We start from the raw sequence: 20,564 nt of genomic DNA, 5'->3' as shown, positions 1-20,564 counted from the left end.
AACATCAGACCAGTCCACCCGGAATTGTCCCAGTCCTCCCGATTAGCCACTCCGGACCTGTCAGAATGCATCTCATACCACAGCTTGAACACCACAGCTGAGGCTTTAAGAGTACATGTGGTGAATAATTGCTTTGTCTTATCTTCTATCTGTTGAGTAGCTCCATTAAAACTTGAAACACTAATCTTAGAAAAGGCTCGAGGAACGGTTTGCAGCAATTCAAGCAATCGGGCCTTGCAGATAGTGTCTGTTTGATGTTGGCTGTTCTTAGAGAGATACTGGTCACTAGACATAGTGTTAAAAAAAATAGTATTAAAACCTTCTTCACACGTTATAACTACATTTTCAACAAAGTGCCCTCGACTGTCCGAGCCACCATTTGTTTGGAATCAGCGAGAAATAGATGAAACTTAGCCTGAGGTGAAACACCGTTCTGTCTGCATATTAATTCTCCCTGAGGTGTCGATGACATGAAATCCTGGTCTCTTCCTACATGGTTTATTTGTGCACTCCTAATTACTGTCAAAGTGCTCTTGAGAAAAATGAGAAAAGAGAAAGGGAAAATCTCCATGTATGTCAGCCTTTTTTCCCCCTTTTTGTTTCCATGTAACCAAATGCTCGCTTCACGTGCACATTAGGGCTATTTGAATATACAGGTCTACCCTTCTTTTGTGCTCTCAAGAAGTTGTCCTTCATCAGACTTGGCTTACAAAGACATTTCAAACTGACAATGACTCACAGTCTCTGACTGATGGCATTCACACTAGTCAGGCAACAACAAGTCTTCCTAAAGCCACAGTTGAATGATAAAAATAGAATTTAAATATATATACACACAAACCAGTGTCTCTTCTGAAAATACAGCCAACTTGATGTTATGACTGTGCTATTTTAAACCAGCCTTGAGTGAGAGTGCCTCTTGTCACCTTGGATTAACCTTTAATTACTAAAAATAACATTGACAAGGAAGCCACCTTAAGAATTTGTTGACAAATCCAGCTCACAGTCAGCAGAGGTCTTAACTGGTAGCTCTCAAGCTTTCCACTGGTTCTGCTGCCCTTTGTGTGCATTTGGTGTCAAAATGTATGAAGTGCAAGAAAACCATCTGTAAAAATGTACTTTTTTTTTAAAGACACTTGTCTTTGTTGCACAGTTCATTAATTTAATCTTACATACACATTTGTCTCATAAAATGTTGCGTAATGAGACTGACATGGTGCAATGCAGCATACAGGCGGAATGAGGAAATAAGATTCAGTGAAACATTTGTTTCCTTCTGGGGAATAAGCATCATATCTACAGCGATTACGTAACAAACAGAACATGAATCACATACTGAGCACTTGGCAAATAAGACGTAGTTGATCTGTTAATATATATAAAGAATAACATGACGTGTTAGATCAGTAAAAATCATTTTCATACTTCATTTTTAGTGTTTACCTTCATTTTAAGCTCCTTTAAAGTGGAGTAAACTGGTAAAGTGACAGATAAAAAAAAAAAGGAGCCATAGTCCTTAAGAAATACTGTCTGAAGTGGTCGATACATGGTGCAACCTCATCGAAAAGTCATTCCAACACATGCAGATATGTAGAAGTGGTAAATGTCTCATCAGTGTGCAGTCACTCAGTGCAGGGGCAGTTTGGTGAATGCAGAGGTGGACGTCCAGGCTGACGCAGGATGGTTACCTTCACCTAAAAATAGTCAAACCTTTGATTTAGACTCCATGCACTCATATAAACATATATCATCCACCTTGATAACATGATTGCGGTTCGGCATTTGCGGATAAATGTACCTCGTTCTTTAGCGACTTGCTGATGTACATGTTGAACTCCTCCACACTGCTAGCATGAAGGTCATTAATGGCCAGAATTTGATCTCCTTTGTGGAACAGGCAAACGGTCTTCGGCTGCCCCGTCCATCCATACACACTATGGCACACATACACACTTTTAGATACACTGTGTTGCTTCCTTGGGCATATTGATTTAAATTTTTTTTGCATGCTTGTAAAAAAAAAAAAAAAAAACTACCATTGCAATCTTGAGTTTTCATAGTCTCCTATAACTTTTACTTTTCTTTCTGGAACATTACAAAAATACACTACCATTCAAAAGCTTGGGGTCACTTAGAAATGTTCTTATTTTTGAAAGAAAACCATTTTACAGTCTAGACAAGTGGTAAATTACTATTCTGGCTGGAAACAGCTGATTTTTAATGGAATATCTACATAGTGTTACAAAAGCCCATTTCCAGCAACCATCACTCCTGTGTTCTAATGCTACATTGTGCTAGCTAATGGTGTTGAAAGGCTAATTGATGATTAGAAAACCCATATGCAGTTATGTTAGCACATGAATAAAAGTGTGAGTTTTCATGGAAAACATGAAATTGTCTGGGTCACCTCAAACTTTTGAAAAGTAGTGTGAATTCATGGATTTATTACAGGTCTTTTGAAAAACTGACAAAATCTGCTGGGTCAAAAATATACATATAGAAACCTGAATTATCAGTTTTGGTGATGTATGGAGTCATTGAAAACTCAAGACTGTTGTGATAAAGTCTGAATTAGTGCTGTAAACTTTGACTTTTACAAATTATGTATAAAGTAATCCAGGTCATATGATGTGGGTTTGGGGTGTGGTTGTGAAGCCCTTTCCTCACTGAGCAAGGAAACTTTATCAGTTTTACTAATCAAGGATAAACAGTGAAATGGCTTTATGGCTTTAATACCAAACTGCAAGTCATGTCGCTCTCGACTTTGGCCCTTTGTACGATAAGATTCATTAAGATGACAATAAGTTTATTGTTTTTGTATGTACTTTTTGTGGTACTTCTGCAGCTTTGGGCTCCCATAACCTCTCATTTAATGGTTGACACCTCTGAATATCTACTCAGAGTGGAAACCTGCATTGTATTTGACACTACTTGCTTACATCTTGCACATTTCTTGAGACATTTCAGTTGTGTTGTTCGTTCATCTGCTTAGTGCACTTCTCGTGGAAAAGACTAACTTTTTTTTAATTAATCCAGCTGTCTACACTCCCATATTTTACAGTTGCAACTTTGGCATTGTGCTGGTTGTTTTATTCTTATTACTGTGTCACAATACGTCCTATATAACCACTGGTGGAGGACTGAAAATGCTCCCTTCACGACACAGCCTGTACAGATAATGTATCTAGTAGGCTCAACATGAAAAGATCAGCTCAGAAGCATTATACAGCTACTGCTGCACCAACAAAGTCTTTATATAGTCAAATACTGTAATACAGAATGAGCCAAAAATAATAATAATAACTCAGTTTATGCCATACTAAAATGAGAAAAAGCCTAATTGTTACAAATGGTGTATGCTTAGTCACAGAATTCGTATACGTTTTATCTGCATTTCAAAGGGCTTAAGAATTTTGTGCATTTCAACTAATTGATGCAGTTACTAAATCCCAGCATGAATACACACGTGGACAAAATTGTTGGTACCCCTCAGTTAAAGAAGGAAAAGCCCACAATTCTCACTGAAATCACTTGAAACTCACAAAAGTAACAATAAATAAAAATTTATTGAAAATTAAATAATCAAAATCAGCCATCACTTTTGAATTGTTGATTAACATAATTATTTTAAAAAACAAACTAATGAAATAGGGCTGGACAAAAATGATGGTACCCATAACTTAATATTTTGTTGCACAACCTTTTGAGGCAATCACTGCAATTAAACGATTTCTGTATTTGTCAATGAGCGTTCTGCAGCTGTCAACAGGTATTTTGGCCCACTCCTCATGAGCAAACAGCTCCAGTTGTCTCAGGTTTGATGGGTGTCTTCTCCAAATGGCATGTTTCAGCTCCTTCCACATATGTTCAATGGGATTCAGATCTGGGCTCATAGAAGGCCACTTTAGAATAGTCCAACGCTTTTCTCTCAGCCATTCTTGGGTGTTTTTGACTTTGTGTTTTGGATCGTTGTCCTGTTGGAAGACCCATGACCTGCGACTGAGACCAAGCTTTCTGACACTAGGCAGCACATTTCTCTCCAGAATGCCTTGATAGTCTTCAGATTTCATCGTACCTTGCACACTTTCAAGACACCCTGTGCCAGATGCAGCAAAGCAGCCCCAAAACATTACTGAGCCTCCTCCATGTTTCACCGTAGGGACAGTGTTCTTTTCTTCGTATGCTTGGTTTTTGAGTCTATGAACATAGAGTTGATGTGCCTTACCAAAAAGCTCCAGTTTGGTCTCATCTGTCCAAAGGACATTCTCCCAGAAGCTTTGTGGCTTGTCAACATACATTTTTGCAAATTCCAGTCTGGCTTTTTTATGAGTTTTTTTCAGCAGTGGTGTCCTCCTTGGTCGTCTCCCATGAAGTCCACTTTGGCTCAAACAACGACGAATGGTGCGATCTGACACTGATGTACCTTGGCCTTGGAGTTCACCTTTAATTTCTTTGGAGGTTGCTCTGGGCTCTTTGGATACAATTCCAACGATCCGTCTCTTCAATTTGTCATCAATTTTCCTCTTGCGGCCACGTCCAGGGAGGTTGGCTACTGTCCCGTGGGTCTTGAACTTCTGAATAATATGAGCCACTATTGTCACAGGAACTTCAAGCTGTTTAGAGATGGTCTTATAGCCTTTACCTTTAAGATGTTTGTCTATCATTTTTTTTCGGATGTCCTGGGACAATTCTCTCCTTCGCTTTCTGTTGTCCATGTTCAGTGTGGTACACACCTTTTCACCAAACAGCAGGGTGACTACTTGTCTCCCTTTAAATAGGCAGACTGACTGATTATGAGTTTGGAAACACCTGTGATGTCAATTAAATGACACACCTGAGTTAATCATGTCACTCTGGTCAAATAGTTTTCAATCTTTTATAGAGGTACCATCATTTTTGTCCAGGCCTGTTTCATTAGTTTGTTTTTTTAAATAATTATGTTAATCAACAATTCAAAAGTAATGGCTGTTTTTGATTATTTAATTTTCAATAAATTTTTATTTATTGTTACTTTTGTGAGTTTCAAGTGATTTCAGTGAGAATTGTGGGTTTTTCCTTCGTTAACTGAGGGGTACCAACAATTTTGTCCACGTGTGTACATAAACTTCCACACAATGCAACTGAATGGTCTGAATCATCCACCAAAACTGAATAGATAGCAGCATTAAGCCTTATTATGGGTTAAGACTTTTCTCAACAGCAAAAAGAGCAAGTAAGGACATCTCGACCGGCTGAGCCAGATGTGTACTGTGGTTTTCAACAATACGAGTCTGCATTTGTATCCATCTGTTTCTTTTCAGATAAGCCTTTTCAGATAGATATCTGAATGACAGTCAAACATAGGTGACTTATATAATTTTAGAGTCTTACTTTTTTTGACAAACATACCTTGGCTTCCCATCCACTTCTGTTACTGAAAGGTGTTTTTTCAAATCGGCCTGCTTCACCTCAATATCCCTCTCCATGGTTTCCAGGCTTGAAAGAAAAATAAAAGACAAGAAAAGCTTCATTTTATTTTGAAATGCAGGAAAGAAATACACAGAAACCTTCCTTTCAGCACAGTTTAAATAGTATATTACCGTACCTGTACTCATAGAATTTAAAGTGAATAAAATCTCAGAGAAGTTTTGACTGTCTGGGTTAAATTACACTTCTCAGGATATGGTCAGCAAAAGTACAAAAGCACACCAATTTGTTGTTATTATTGTTTCCATTCTCTATTACATAAAGCTGCGTGTCTGCACTGACAAGGTCTTCCAAATTCTTTGGATGACTCTTTTCAATTCTGGCTGCAAAGTGGTTTAATGTTGCGGTACTGCTTAATATAAATCAGCTATTTTCATGCCGCCGTCAGCTTGCAAGTACCGCCAGAAACGACTCCAACCGGTCGGGCAACATGTCAGCGTCACAGTGAGCATTCCTCTTTTACTGAGTCACGCTAAATGCTGCAATGTCTTTTTTTATTTGTTCTCTGTCACCCTTACAAAGCTGTTTCTGAGTTTTTGACTGGCAGAAGAGCAAATGGTGCCCCAGTGGGGGTTTCAAATGCCTCCTCGTGGTGTTTACAAGTAGAAGAACTGTTGAAGGAGGGTGTTCATGTCTCACGCTGACTCTCTGATGATCAAATCCTACATAAAATGTCATTTTCTGTGGTTCGATCCGTGTGTTTAATTACAAAAAAAAAAAAAAAAAAACGAACCAAATTCAAATGAAGCTCCCAGGATTTGATTGAGGGTCAGAGGATTGCAGTTAATCTCACCACTTAGTGGAACTTTGTTTCTTCAGTGTGAACCCACTGCTTGTCTCCAGCATCTCAACGGGGGAGGTGGCACCATTGTCACTGGAGCTGCTGCTGAAATCTGAAGACGGCTGAGTTTCCTCTCTGTAAAACCAAGAAACAGCACGAGGGATTGTAGCATCTGATCTCTGTCAGCTCACAGTCGCTGGTGAATTCTTGGTTGATGTCTAACAAAAGACCATAAGACAGCTCCAAGACACGGAGGGAGTAAATTACAAAGTGGCGGTCATGTATCATGTAACGCTTTTTGCTAAATATACACACAAATGCTGAAAAGTGATACAAAGGAAGAAAACCATCTGAATCTGAGCACCCTGTGGTGAGATGACTCACAGGCAGACAGCGAGTAACAACAGATTTTGGCGCTTTTATAAAAGCCTTGGATGGACAGAAGTCCCCAACTGCCCTTGTGGCAGATAGTGACACCAGTAAAAGAAGGGTTGATGGGAGGTCATGAACATTGTACATGCCCAAAACCCAAACAAGCTATTTTCTGTTACACAAAAAGGGGATCAAATGTCTTGAGATTAATCAAAATAGTTCAAAAAAGCAGCATGGGTGAAGCAAATAATTCCCAAATCAGTGCAGAGGCACTGAAGGAATTCTAATTAAGAGGCACTTTACAAAGGAGTCTTTTGACCCATATGTCAAATGTAGTGTAGAAGATGCTGTTCCGAGTGGCAGCACAGCAGTTGGCCACACTTGGCCGGAAATCAAACATCAAATAGTGTGAAATGAAGAACCATGGCACAGTTTGCATCGTAGCAGATTTAATAGAGCAGACAGCAGCTGGAGATGATGGCATAGAAAAGGTGGAACAGACCAGAACAAGTGATCCTCTCGTGATTAATGCAATGGCTTTGGTAACAGGAAGGTCGAACTGATTGGCTAAACCCTGGCCTTCTTAGGAGACAGAAGGTCTGATGTGCTACATAGATTGAGAGTCAGATTTGCACAACTAAAACCTTTGGCATTGCAGCCTTAATGCTTCAAGAAAGGTTCTCTTAAGCAACTCCAGGAAACAGAACAAGCAAAACCTGTTCTAAGCTTTTATGCAATAAATAACCTACTCATGAATGATTTAAACACAATGAAGATATAAAAACTGCTTTATTTTACTTTTTTAATGTGCACTAAGTTGAGCCAATGTAAATTTTAGACGGAAGAAATAGCACATTATTCCACCTCGCAAATGCAAAGTTGATTTGCATTCAATTTCTAAACATGCAAAACTTTTGCAGCTACTGCAGAAAGACAGCAGTTTACAGAAGCTAATCTTTACAAATGTTACATATAGTGAAGGTAATAGCTGCCCTTTGTAGCAAAAGTTATGCCATTTCATTTGAAATTTTACAATATTCTGCATGGATACAAAATATACAGCACAGCAGATGTAAGGTTCTGATAAACAAATGCAGCTCACACTTAATTATTCAATCAGTTACATCTGAGCTGTGAGACTGAGCTTATAGAAGATTTTCATCAGAAGTGTGCATCACAACACACTTGTCCATGGTTCAACTATATGACAAACAATACAGATGAGCAGTGAAACACATAGTGTTATGGTGAAACCTCTCTTGCAAGATGAAAAGATACGAATTATCTGGCCAAGCACACAAGTTGCTAAACAGGCTCTGAGGTGCTGCCTTTTTTTAGATTCTTCCCTGGTCCTGGAGTGTCAACACTTCTGTTATTGTGAATTATTTGAGCCAACAAGGCTTGTTGATTGAGCTATTTCTGTATCTAGGGCACTGACAAAACATGTTGCAAAGAGCTGCACAGAAAGCAAAGAGGCGGTGACACCAAAGGCAAAATGAAAAAGTCAACCATAGACACAGGACCATCTAAAAAACAATTAATCTGAAATCTACCTGTCTTCAGATGCTTTTTCCTCTGCAGTTGGGGACAGTAGAGAAACCTGGGCCTTGCTTTTGGCATAGACCTGAATGACAGACCTCAAAATGGTGCCGGCGTTAACTTCCTCGACTTCACGATCCCTGGAAGCAGTTGGCACAAAAAATATTACTCATAACTTACTTCTCACTGTTCTAAACCATGTTTTTATTTGTTTTCCAGTCAGCTATCCTTCTATAATTTAATAAAAAACCTACACTTCCTCAGTTACTCCTTCACTGTAGGTAGATTCCATTGTTTCATATCTACAAGAGACAAACAGACAGCATTACATCCTGTAGCACTCAAGATCACAATCCCAGCATGCATCACTGGAACTACACTGAGTGGGTGTGACGTTTTGTATTTGCGGAATGATAAAAAAAACAATAATTCATACTCACAGTGACTCCTCGTTGTTTTCTGAGGCCTTTTCGCATCATATAGAAAAGAAAAAATGGGTAAAAATGACTAGGATAGTCATATGTGATGCTTTATTATACAAATATCTGTTTAAGGTTTCACCTTGTACACTGCTGGTTTAAAGAAAGATCTCGGGTAGTCATAGATTGGATTCACAGGCTCAGATGCACGTCTTTTGCTGTAATCTTCTTCCTGCCAGCAAACCAGAAAGCAAAACCACATACTGTAAAATAATTCTCAAATTCCCTGGGCTAATATTGCGTATTGGTTGCAAATAGTCAAGTCAAGATGTTGCACCTTTGATTTTTCCACATCATTATCCAAAGCGTTCGAAGACGGATCAGACATGGAGCGCAACTTCAGCGCTGACTGGAAAAAACCCACACATATATATATTAAACACCTTATGTGGTGGTTGTTGTTTTCTTTGTCGAGAAATGCCACAATTCCAAGAAAGATGTACAATGCATGTGTTATTTTCAGCCGATTCGGGTCAGTGTCCCTGGGTCAGACCTGCTTGTTAAATTTTTAGCTGTAAACTAGTTTAGAAAATGTGATCTTACAGGGATCCAGAGAGGATTGGACATTTCACTAAAGCTGATCCAAAATTCATCAGTATAACAAAGGTGTTATAGGTTCATTTGGGTTGCTATCGAAAGAGACTGTATCATTCTTCACTTCACCATACAGAGTAACATCACAAAAATACCAAAGCTCCAAAGACTTCCCATAGAGTTACGTTTGACTGAAGACACACATAACGTGCAGAAATGTAGAGGGGATTGCAACAACAGCGCTAACACAAGGACCTCTAAAATCTCTCTTACATGCATTTGCAGTTCGAGAAAAAAGTAAGAAGATGGTTCCACACTCGGAATGAAAAGAATCCCCTCAGCAAAGAGCAAAAGATTCACCCAAAGCAATGTGGAGGCTGATTGATTTGAGCTGAATCAGTATCAGGCTGACACCAATTCCATGTAGAGTTTCAGTTCCAACCTCATCAACAAACCTTTTCAAGCACAGCGAGTGAACTCTTTTTCCGCATTATGGGTTTTGATATTACCTAGCAAAAACAGGGAGATAGAAAACCTGTCGATAAGCACAGTTAATAGATGACTAACTAAAGGAGTCGATGGTTGCTTGCTGGATTTGCCAGGGACACTGAGGGAATTTCGACTGAGCGTCAAGTGCTGGGGAAATGGAAACAGTATTATTAAAGTGTATATGTTAGATTTCCAGTGTCAGTTAAAGGTAAAAAAAAAAAAAGCAATGTATTAGCTGATAAAGCTTTGTTCTTAATGATGAGTTAGATAGAAACATGAACATTAGGAGTTAAATGAAGTGTTTGACATTTGTAAAATAGTTTGATTTGCTTTCTTTTCCAGAAAATGTACAGTAATAGTCTCTGGTAGTCTGCTTAGCTTAACACAAAGGCTGGAAACAGGGGAAAACAAAAAAATAAAGCAACCATGGCTTTGCTTAAAAGGCAAAAAAAATCCTGATTTACAGGGTTAGCCTGGGGCATTACGCTCCCAACCAAGAAATACTTCGACAGATGACAAATAAACTGTCTTGCATTTCATTTTTGCACAGATCTCTTAAACAAGATATCAGTTTTGTTTAATTATTGAACTTTACATGCGCTGGTGGGTAGAATATTTTTCCTTGATCGTAGATAGACTAGCTGTTTCCAGTCTTTCTGTTCAGCTAACAAATCCACATGTCACCTAAATGAGAGTGGTACTGATCTTCTCATCAAACTCTTGCTAGCGTATTTTACAGAATGTCAAACTTAAATATGGTTTACAGATTATTAATACAGAATGACCTTCAAATATTTACCTCGATTGTTGTCGGCTTCTGTGTCAGATCCTACAGACGAAGGGTGCAGAAATAATTCTTAATAGTGACAGTAAGCATACAAGAAAGATACCAAAAAAAATAAAGCAACCAAGAAGTAAAATCTGAATGTACCTCTGTACTGAGAAATTTATGTGGACGGTTTTTCAGGGCTTCAAACAGATCAGAGAACCAGCCGTCCACATCATCGCTAGAGAAAGTAAAGAGGGCACTTAAAAAGGTCATTTTTAGACTTGGCAAATTACGGCTCCTGTGTTTAATTTAAAATTCAATAACCAAACTGAAATCAAAAGCGGAAATAGTAACATTTAACACAATTTAGCAAGAGCAAAGCCGTTATGAAATGATCGGCTCTTACTAACGGGGAGAGCAGCAGCACAATTTCTTTTTTGATTGCTTGCACTCCCAGAATAGTAAATGATTCGAAGGGCAGTGGGACGAGTTTTATGAGGAGCTGTGAAAGTGTCAGTGGAGGCCTGAAGACGAGGACTGGTCTACCTAGCTGTGGCCTGAATCCAGGTAACACCGTAAGTGATTTTCAAAATAAATTATTATAGGATTGATAAGCAGCTTTTACAGACTTTCTTTAATGCCAATTACTGCTTGTTTGCAGAGAAAAAGACATTCCTGTGTCTATTCCCACCGTGGTAAGTTCAGTGTTTATACAGTACGGTGTAGTAAATTGCATGAAAGTTGGTACTAGGCCCATAAATTCCGTCTCAGCTTTATGCCACCAGCAAAAGACCACTCGACGGACCTGTTTTCTCCGACAAGAAAGTAGTCTCGTTCTGCAGCCCTGATGTACAGCACACAGGACGGGGAGCACTTGAAGCTCTTCTGGATCCAAGCCCATCTATGGTGATGTTGAGGGCTCACATGTAACAGCGAGATGCTGATGGAAAAACACAAAGACAGATGCTGATAAGGATATTTCGAGGTTAGAGGCAACACACAAAACAAAATGCGAGATTTGCATCAGGCCACTGAAGAGCTATTTAAATGTTTGTGTTGGCAGAAATAACTCAGTGACACAAAAGAGAAAAGCAACACGTGGGAAAATTAAAGAAAAAAAAAAGGTTTATGTTCGTCATGATTTTTATGGTTAAAGGTGACGTGCATTTGTCAGAACACACCTCGACAAGTCAATGTTTCCGAGTGGACGGTGCTTCTCCCCTGGACTCCTGAAGTACATGAGGTGACGTTGCTCCGAGGTTTCGAACAGGACAAAATAACGCTTCTTCCATGATTTCTGCACAATGGCATTAATAAGAAATAAAATAAGAAAGGCAAAAAATGTGAAGATCTAGGATATTTTGCACCCATTGGATCAAGTCTGTCACCTCTGTCGTCAATCGTTTCTGGGGAGGCGACTTAAACAAGAATCCAGATCTTATTTCTGTCACATCTGTGACTTGTTTGTAGAACACTGTATTTCCGCCTGTGCCTGAGGGCAAAAGAAAAGGCTATTGTTCAGGGATCGTTGCTTGTGTGTTGTCTTTATTTAGAGAATGGACAATTTTAGTTTCCTGCTGTTGCCATTAGGGAAAAACAACCAAGGATTGAGGAGTTAAGACTAAAGAAGGAAATAAATAAAAAACAACAACTATTGAGATGTGTGTTAACGTGTGTTGGTTTATTTGCATATTCCAGTAATCTCTGTCAAACGTGTCTTTTGTATCGTGAGGAGAACAACTGTAAAAACAGGTTTTCTGACACACTGTAAGCAGTTTCAAAATAAAGGTAATAATAGAAGAGAGTAAATACAGTACAAACAGTGGATCAGGTCAGATTTCTAGATGCAGTACCTGTGCGCTTCTGGCTCTTTTGCATTGTGACACCACACCTTAACAAAAATAACAAAGGAATCTATCAATCCTTGTCATTGAGAAACAGCGTAAAAATAGTTAACCTTTTCAGCAAAAGATGTTAAAAATAGACTCTTTCACTCGTTCTGTAAAAGCAAAAACACACATCAGGGGTCTGTTCACACACAAAAGCCATGTTAAAGTGCAAGCGTGCTTTTTAAAAGAACATATTCTTGTATTTTAACACTAAAAAATAATGATCATACTCGATGCTGGTCATTTACTTTGCATGTAGTAGGTATGTTAGGAAATAAGATTAAAAAGTTAATAGCAAGTATGAACACTTGCTCTTGGGTGGACTTCCAAATATGTACCACATTACAGATAACTAAACAGGGAAACTAATCAATACAGAAAATATTCTTACCTGTGCAGCACCTGTTCAGATCCTGCTCACACCTCACTGTCTGTGACAATAATGTGGCTGCATGAGGAAGCTGGATGTTCTCTTGTGCCTGGTAAACAGTGAAAAGATTTTCATAAAAGGAACTGGAGTTTCTGGTTCCTTGCTTCAGTCTTTTCTTAAGGTACTCCTGCCTTGTTATTATCACTCAGAAGGCATGCTGGGTTCCTTGGGGTCATTTTTCCCTTTTACAAAAAATACAGGAAACTTCTTTTTCACATGCTAAAATGTCAATTCTAGTCAGAACGAAAAATGGTTTTTATGGTTTATCTGAATCAGAAAGGAGATACAAGTACTGATTTCAGCCTCCAACAAGTGGAGGAGGCGAAAAATATGAAAAAAAAACATTAAAAATCACAAACATTCATGCACAAAAGCTCTACAAAAATTGATTATGTTGTATTTAATTTGCTGTGGCCCTACATGCTCTCGTGAGAAAGCGGCTGAAAATTAAAACGCACCATAAAAGAAAGTGACTGATGCCAGCATTTTGACGTTTACTGATTTACAGCTGGATGTGTCATTGAGTGATGTCTGCAACTCGCAAACTGACATAGAGATGATCGCAGTTTTCAAGGAGAGGTCACGGCTTGGATAGAAGCCAGAAACGGAATAGAGGCATACCAAATTAACACGGAATAAAATGTTGATCTATACCACATAGCTGTCTGTGTGTTATTAAATAATGTCATCAGTGAGTACTATGTAGATACAACGGTCTTCAGAAATGTCACAATTGATGGCAGAGCTGTAGAAAAAAGTCACTGGTATGATCTGATGCACACTTGACATGATTTTTAATAAGTAAGATTCATGCAAGTGTGATTCTCCTATATGTCTCTCTGAACTAATTTCAACAGTTTCTACATCCAAACCATCAACATGTCTTTTAGATCCTATCCCAACTAGACTCTTCAAGGAGATTTTACCTTTAATTAATTCTTCAATGTTAGATCTGATTAATCTCTCTCTAGTAACAGGCTATGTACCACAGGCTTTTAAGGTTGCTGTCATCAAACCTTTGCTTAAAAAGCCCACTTTAGATCCAGATGTGTTAGCTAACTATAGACCGATATCCAACCTACCATTTCTCTCTAAAATTCTGGAAAGAACAGTTGCAAATCAATTGTGTGAACACCTACAAAGGAATAATTTGTTTGAAATGTTTCAGTCAGGCTTCAGAGTGCATCATAGCACAGAAACAGCTCTAGTGAAAGTTACTAATGACCTTCTCATAGCATCAGATAATGGACTAGTCTCTATACTTGTTTTGTTAGATCTTAGTGCAGCGTTTGACACAATCGACCACAAAATTTTATTACAGCGTCTAGAATATTCAATTGGCATTAAAGGGACAGCACTGGATTGGTTTAAATCCTACTTATCAGATAGGTTCCAGTTTGTGCATGTCAACAATAACTCTTCTGAGCAGACTAAAGTTAATCACGGAGTTCCTCAGGGTTCTGTCTTAGGACCGATACTTTTCACATTATACATGCTTCCTTTAGGCAATATTATTAGGAAGCATTGTATTAACTTCCATTGTTATGCAGATGACACACAATTGTATTTATCTATGAAGCCAGATGAAACTGATCAGTTAGCTAGACTGCAAGATTGTCTTAAGGACATTAAAACCTGGATGACTTTTAACTTCCTACTGCTAAATTCAGACAAAACTGAAGTCATTGTATTTGGCCCCAAACATCTTAGAAACTCGCTTTCAAAGCAAATAGTTACTCTGGATGGCATCACATTGGCCTCCAGTACTACTGTGAGGAATCTTGGAGTTATTTTTGACCAGGACATGTCCTTTAACTCACACATAAAGCAAGTCTGTAGGACTTCCTTTTTTCACCTGCGTAATATTGTAAAAATCAGGAACATTCTGTCTCAGAGTGATGCAGAAAAATTAGTTCATGCTTTTGTTACTTCCAGGCTTGACTATTGCAATTCCTTATTATCGGGTTGTCCAAATAGCTCTCTCAAACATCTACAGTTGATCCAAAACGCTGCTGCGAGAGTACTGACAGGAGTTAGCAAAAGAGATCATATTTCCCCTATACTTGCTTCTCTTCACTGGCTTCCTGTTAAATCCAGAATAGAATTTAAAATCCTTCTTCTGACATATAAAGCTCTTAATAACCAATCTCCATCATATCTTAAAGATCTGATAGTACCTTATTATCCTAGTAGAACTCTTCGCTCTCAAACTGCAGGCTTACTTGTTGTTCCTAGAATTTCTAAAAGTAGAATGGGAGGCAGAGCCTTCAGTTATCAGGCGCCTCTCCTGTGGAACCTGCTCCCAGTTTGGGTTCGGGAGGCAGACACCCTCTCTATTTTTAAGACCAGGCTTAAAGCGTTCCTTTTTGACAAATCTTATAGTTGGGGCTGACTGGGTGACCCACAGAGGTTCGGCTTGTGTCTTCATTGTACAGCTGACTCCTTCTTGGACGTCCCTTCGTTCTGCCCCTAGTCATGCTGCTATAGGCCTAGGCTGCTGGGGGACTTTTCTTGACGCACTGAGCCCTTCTCTATCTACCTTTACATTTAATATGTATACCGTTATTGCAGTACATTCACTCTGTTTCCCCCTGTGCTATTTCTCCGAGTGTCCCTGGTCCCAGAGCTGGATGCTTCAGATCTGCGGTCGATGTTCCACCAGCTGGTCCAGTCTCCACCATGTCCACTGTGGGATGCTGCTACTGACCTTCCACCAGCCCTCTGCTTCCAATTCCCTTTTTCCACGAGTCAACTCTGCATCGCCTTCAATATACTGTTATGCTAACTTACATACTGTTTGAATTTTACTGCTAGCTATATAAGGAGTATGTTTAATGTCAGAGCCGTACATCATAAGAGTAAACTATGAGTCAGTTTTCAATGTTAGCTTATACTTTGTCTGTGTCACATATCCTGTCATGCATGTATTCAAATGTGTGTTGTGTTTTCCTTGCTTTCTCACCCCTCCCTCTTCTCCCATCCCTCCCCCTTGCCCTCTTCTGTCCTTCTCAACCCGCCCGGCCAGCAGGCAGATGGGTCCCCCCTATTTAGAGCCGGGTTCTGCTCGAGGTTTCTTCCCTGTTAAAAGGGTGTTTTTCCTTGCCACTGTCGCCTTTGGGCTTGCTCTGGGGGTCAGGCATATGGGTTCTGTAAAGCGTCTTGAGACGATTTGACTGTAATTGACGCTATATAAATAAAATTGAATTGAATTGAATTGAATTCATTACCTGCTTTTACACCAGCATCCAGTGTGAAATGCATCAGTAAACACATATATGTGGCTACAGCTGTCTCATAGTGTTCCAAATCATTCATGAAATGCTTTATAAAAGCTCATTTGGAAGGCTGGATGGGGGTAAAATGAAATGTTCCAAAACGATATGCAAATTTCTCTACAGCAGCTGCATTGGCCATCCCTGATTAAGAAATTATCTTGTAAATGGGCATCAGAGCGATCGCAGCGCTCAGATGGAGGCACGAGGCCCTGCTGTGCTGCCACTTCCTCCACGTCCTCTGATTGGAAGTGTGTCAGGAGGATGTTTCAGGTCAGATTTTGAGGGTATTCTATACGCCGCCATGTTGACATGCCTGTCATTTGTCATTAGATGTAAAGGAGTCAGCTGCGTTTGATGTCTCCCTGCTTGTGCGTGGGAAGTATTTGTAAAGAGGTCCCGGGTCATGACAAACATTTTAAACGGGCGCCAGCAGTGGTACTAATTTAACTCCCTCAGGGCAGAGCTGCAACTCACAAAAATCACTGGATTGTCTGTGAGCTTCAAAACACCATTCAGACTCCTTCACAAGTGCATGTGGGTCACAAACACACACACATATATACATCAAGGTCAGTGCCAGGCTGGTATTTATGGACCTCTTATGGGCTTCACGTTTCGTAGGACATGAAATAACTCTTCCACAAGGCCGACAACTTGCCCGATCTGTGACCTTTCTCTGCCTACAGTCTCATTTTCTTCCTCTTGTCTCCCAAGTTTAGATTCATAGTCTCATCTTACAAGACACATGGTGGCAAGAGCAGTAGCACGGTGGAGGCACATTTCCACCGTGTTCCCCCCCTCCCCGTCAACAAAGCCTTCACATCTACAGGCCTATAAAAGCCCTTGTGGTCGAGCTGTCGCTGCTTAGTAGAGTTTAATCTGCACTTCTGCAAACAAAATGAACAGTAAGGTTGACTTGAAGGCAGCGAACAAAGTAAGCACTTCCACTTTGGTTGCTTTTCAAGAGGAAAAATCCGCGACACTGTTGATGACTTGCCGCCCTTTAGTTCTTACTTCTTTTTACCTGCAGTGCTGTTTGGTTTGATTTCCCTCATGTCTTCAAAGGAAAAGCTCCTGAAACATCAGCAGCACTTGCAGAGACAAAGAGACGCCATCGCCTACAGGATGAAGAAACTGGCAGCTAAGCAGGTGGAGATCACGGTAAGTCTGCTCCACTGTTTGACTTGCATGTGTTTGGCTGTCAGTAGAAATACAAAGGACACCTGACAGTAGTTTCTTAGTTGATTTCTCACTTTAGCTGGTATTTGTCTGCAGACTTAATCATACATGCTGGGAGCACACGGTGCAAGTTTTGACTTTGAAAGGTTAGTGAGGAGACCAGCAGTGATTGTGGTCCATGTCGCTGCGTCAGTTTTACTGTCTGGGAACAAGGTGTTCCGAAACATCCCAGGGCCCACTGTCATATTACTCAAATCACAATGCCTGGCCTGAAGAGATAGAATTGATCGGATCATGCTTTTTCTTTCTTTTTTTCCCATTCTTCAGTGGCTTGTCTTCTTGATTGTAGCTGACTAAGTGGAGTCTGTCCTTGTTCTGCTGTTGCACATTCACCCGAAGGTTAAATAAGTTAAGGATTTTGAAAAGCACTTTTGTATATCTGTTCACTTTTGTAATCCTCCTAGATTACCATTTTTCTGTGCAGACTCATCACAAAAAATAGCTTGTTTTTGTTTGTTGTGTGCTCTAGACGACATGAGTAGTGAATTAGTAACTGGGTGTTGCAGCATGATAATTAATCTACACCTATTATAGTAAATAATTTCTTAGCTTAACATTTCGAGCAAAAATATCAAGCATTTCTTCATTCCAGCTCAGTTTTTCGTTATCGAACGTGACAGTAACTGTGGTTTTGCACTTCTGAAGAGCCTCCTCTTCCCCGAACAACATCCATCCAAAAGCATCATGTTACAGCTAACATTCTCCCCTCTCATTGTTTTCTGTCTTCAGAAAAAGACCGAGACGGTGAAGGAGAAAATCAGGAAGAAGTACGAGGAAATGAAGTGGGTTTTGGAGGAGGATCTTCGGATCACGCTGACTCAGCTGGACACGGAACACAAGGCCGCAGAGACGCTGGTGGAGGAGAAGATAGAGGACTGCTACCACCTCACACAGGAACTGGACCAGGAACTGGCTAAGATTGGTGCTGAGGTGAAAACACAAGAAAGTGACATTCAGGTAAAACACAGTTATGATTCCAGCTCATGGGACGTATTCAATTTTAGTGCATGTCTCAAGCTGTTATGTCATTGAAAAAACTCCTAACAGGATTATTTTTTTGTACCTTTTACAGAATGCAGAAACAGAAAAGAGGTATGCTCACATTGCTGGGATTACTTCCCCCTCTTTGTTTGAGGGATGTGTGGGGAATCATGGAGTTACAGTCAATGCTATAACAGACCTGAGTGCATCAGCATCAATGACATACCAAACATTTTCTCACATACCAAACAAGAAGCAAGAAGCAACAGTGCGGAGAGTACCTGGAAATTCAAGCTCAAATTCATTCCCCAAGTATCTAGATCACTGCATTTACCGCTCATAGTCAGTTTTTACTTACTGAAAATAAACAATTACACTTCCTTATCAAAATGGGTTATCTCACCTGATTGACTAACGTCTTTCAGTTTAAATGGGTCATGCTCCAAAAACAAACTCAGGATAAGATTTCAGTATGATTCTTGTTTGTTACACACTTATTGTGCTTAGAATTAGTTCTTCCACATTATATTAGCATACACAGTAACTTCATTGGCAGGAATGTTTGGAGCTCTGTGAATGAAACAATCCCTCTTCTTTCTTTCGCTTGACATCAGAATATCTGAAATGTTGAAACAAACCGACCCCGACCTGATTCAGACGGATGAGTTCAAGAACGAACAGCTGCTGAGTCTTACTATTAATCTGCTGCTGTTCATCAGATCCCAGGTCCCTGTCACCAAGAAGCTGTTTCAGAGCTGTGAGTTCAACCAAAAAACACAGGTAGATTACAGGTTACAGTTGCTGTCAGACAGGACATGATCTTCATGATTTGTCTTGTCATGCACAGACGCAGCAGATGTCATCCTTGACGCTGACACTGCCCACCCCAAGCTGATCATCTCTCCCAAAGGCGATTCAGCTACATACACAGAAACCTGGCAGGACGTCCGAGAGATCCCCTCTCGCTTTGACAACACCCTGAACGTAATCAGCAAGGAAGGCTTCAGCGAAGGCCGCCACTACTGGGAGGTGGAGGTGAGCGGGAAGACCTACTGGGAGCTGGGCCTCACCTATCCCAGCATCCCACGGCAGGGCCGCGAGGAGGAGAGCTGGCTGGGCCGAGGCAAGGAGTCGTGGTGTGTGGAATACTTTAATGGAGACTACACTGCGTGGCATAATGGTGTTCAGCATGAGCTGCCTCTGCTGGCAGGAAGACAGTTTTCCCGTATCGGGGTATACTGCAGCTTCCCTGGGGGTTTGGTGTGCTTCCTGGGAGCTGACACCATGACGCCGTTCCATTGCTTCTGCTCAGGGACCTTCACTGACATCCTGCATCAAGCTCTCTGCCCTGGGCACGACAACGAAGGCACAAACTGGAAGTCCCTTCAAATTTGCGATGCTTCCCGCTCAGCTCCTGTTCTCTGAGGGAGCGGAAGGAAGGAATGTGTCTAAACAGGGGGGGCATCAGCTGCCTCATCTGACATTCTTAAAACCTGACACAGCCTCGGCTCTGGATGCTGAGTGTGTCAGGCAAGTCTAAATTTGCTTAAGGGAATTTTAAAGCGACTCGATTTTAGATTCACAGTCATTCAGTTGCAGGCCTCCCTTTATAGCGGACACGCCAAACTTAACATGCAGACTTGAGTGCTATCAAAATATAACATAGTGGTTATTTTTAAATGTTTATTCTTACTGTCATGATTAACCATAATATAGAGATGAAAAACTGCAAAAACAGATGTGAGAATGGCACAGAGAAAAGTGTCGCAAAACACTGAATTAATTATTTGTATGTATCTGTCATTAACACTAATAACAAATCCCACGTAAAGCCCAAAATTAAGCCTCTTAGCCTGTCTGGCAATATTTCTCAACTTTACTATGGTCTGTGGTTCTCAGCCTCAAGCCAATCTTAACAGACACACTTTTTTTACTTTTCACTCTTAAAAAATGCTAAGTCACCTCCTACAACAATTGGCTGAAGTAGTTTTTATTAGGTGTTACAAAAACATGGCTGAATTGTGCATGTGCTGGGGTCTATTTTTCAGTGTGCAATATGTGGAAATATGTAAAACAATGTGCCTGTGATTCTGGTAATAAATGAATAAATGTAATCAAGAGATAAGTAAAGAATATCATGAGCCTAATCTGATAAGTGTAAAGAGCAAGACGTTTTTCTACCATGTAATGCATGAATTCATGAATTCTAAACCAAACACTGAGTGTAACTTATGAAAATATTTCCAAATCCATTTAATTTCTTAGTGTCTTTGGCATTTGATTGCGTGTGTCAAACATCGTGTAAAAACTGTTTACAAATG

The 20,564-nt window shown here is 40.0% G+C and overlaps 2 protein-coding genes across 2 annotated transcripts; one reads left to right on the top strand and one right to left on the bottom strand.

Annotated features, from left to right (window-relative positions):
- Positions 1 to 1,151: 1,151 nt before the first annotated feature.
- Positions 1,152 to 12,891, bottom strand: LOC110952475 (pleckstrin homology domain-containing family S member 1). Its single transcript, XM_051939925.1, has 16 exons — positions 12,710 to 12,891; positions 12,283 to 12,320; positions 11,818 to 11,921; positions 11,611 to 11,726; positions 11,235 to 11,369; positions 10,592 to 10,667; positions 10,460 to 10,489; positions 8,915 to 8,986; positions 8,720 to 8,809; positions 8,599 to 8,624; positions 8,413 to 8,460; positions 8,173 to 8,298; positions 6,260 to 6,382; positions 5,389 to 5,475; positions 1,799 to 1,934; positions 1,152 to 1,694 (listed from the first exon to the last, which is right to left on the bottom strand). Exons 2-16 carry the CDS (start codon positions 12,305 to 12,307, stop codon positions 1,623 to 1,625), a joined length of 1,266 nt encoding a protein of 421 aa, XP_051795885.1. The 5' UTR covers positions 12,308 to 12,320; positions 12,710 to 12,891; the 3' UTR covers positions 1,152 to 1,622.
- Positions 12,892 to 16,694: 3,803 nt separating this feature from the next.
- Positions 16,695 to 20,504, top strand: si:ch211-28p3.4 (E3 ubiquitin-protein ligase TRIM39). The gene is made up of 5 exons (XM_051939747.1): positions 16,695 to 17,184; positions 17,992 to 18,219; positions 18,335 to 18,354; positions 18,858 to 19,000; positions 19,091 to 20,504. Exons 1-5 carry the CDS (start codon positions 17,077 to 17,079, stop codon positions 19,666 to 19,668), a joined length of 1,077 nt encoding a protein of 358 aa, XP_051795707.1. The 5' UTR covers positions 16,695 to 17,076; the 3' UTR covers positions 19,669 to 20,504.
- The last annotated feature ends 60 nt before the right edge of the window (positions 20,505 to 20,564 follow it).

The sequence above is a fragment of the Acanthochromis polyacanthus genome, chromosome 19, assembly GCF_021347895.1.
Source record: "Acanthochromis polyacanthus isolate Apoly-LR-REF ecotype Palm Island chromosome 19, KAUST_Apoly_ChrSc, whole genome shotgun sequence".
Taxonomy (NCBI): Eukaryota; Metazoa; Chordata; class Actinopteri; family Pomacentridae; genus Acanthochromis; species Acanthochromis polyacanthus.
Note: the sequence above shows the minus strand (reverse complement) of the source record. Positions and strands in the feature narration are given on the sequence as shown.

Bases quoted from the DNA above. Each gene is read 5' to 3' on its own strand.
- LOC110952475 (XM_051939925.1), bottom strand. From the start codon at position 12,307: ATGCAAAAGAGCCAGAAGCGCACAG. The intron at 11,727-11,817 runs GTGACAGACTTG...GCCATTGTGCAG, and splicing joins AGAAACGATTGACGACAGAG to AAATCATGGAAGAAGCGTTA. The intron at 10,490-10,591 runs GTACATTCAGAT...CTTCGTCTGTAG, and splicing joins ATAAATTTCTCAGTACAGAG to GATCTGACACAGAAGCCGAC.
- si:ch211-28p3.4 (XM_051939747.1), top strand. From the start codon at position 17,077: ATGTCTTCAAAGGAAAAGCTCCTGAAACATCAGCAGCACTTGCAGAGA. The intron at 18,220-18,334 runs GTAAAACACAGT...TACCTTTTACAG, and splicing joins CACAAGAAAGTGACATTCAG to AATGCAGAAACAGAAAAGAG. The intron at 18,355-18,857 runs GTATGCTCACAT...GCTTGACATCAG, and splicing joins AATGCAGAAACAGAAAAGAG to AATATCTGAAATGTTGAAAC.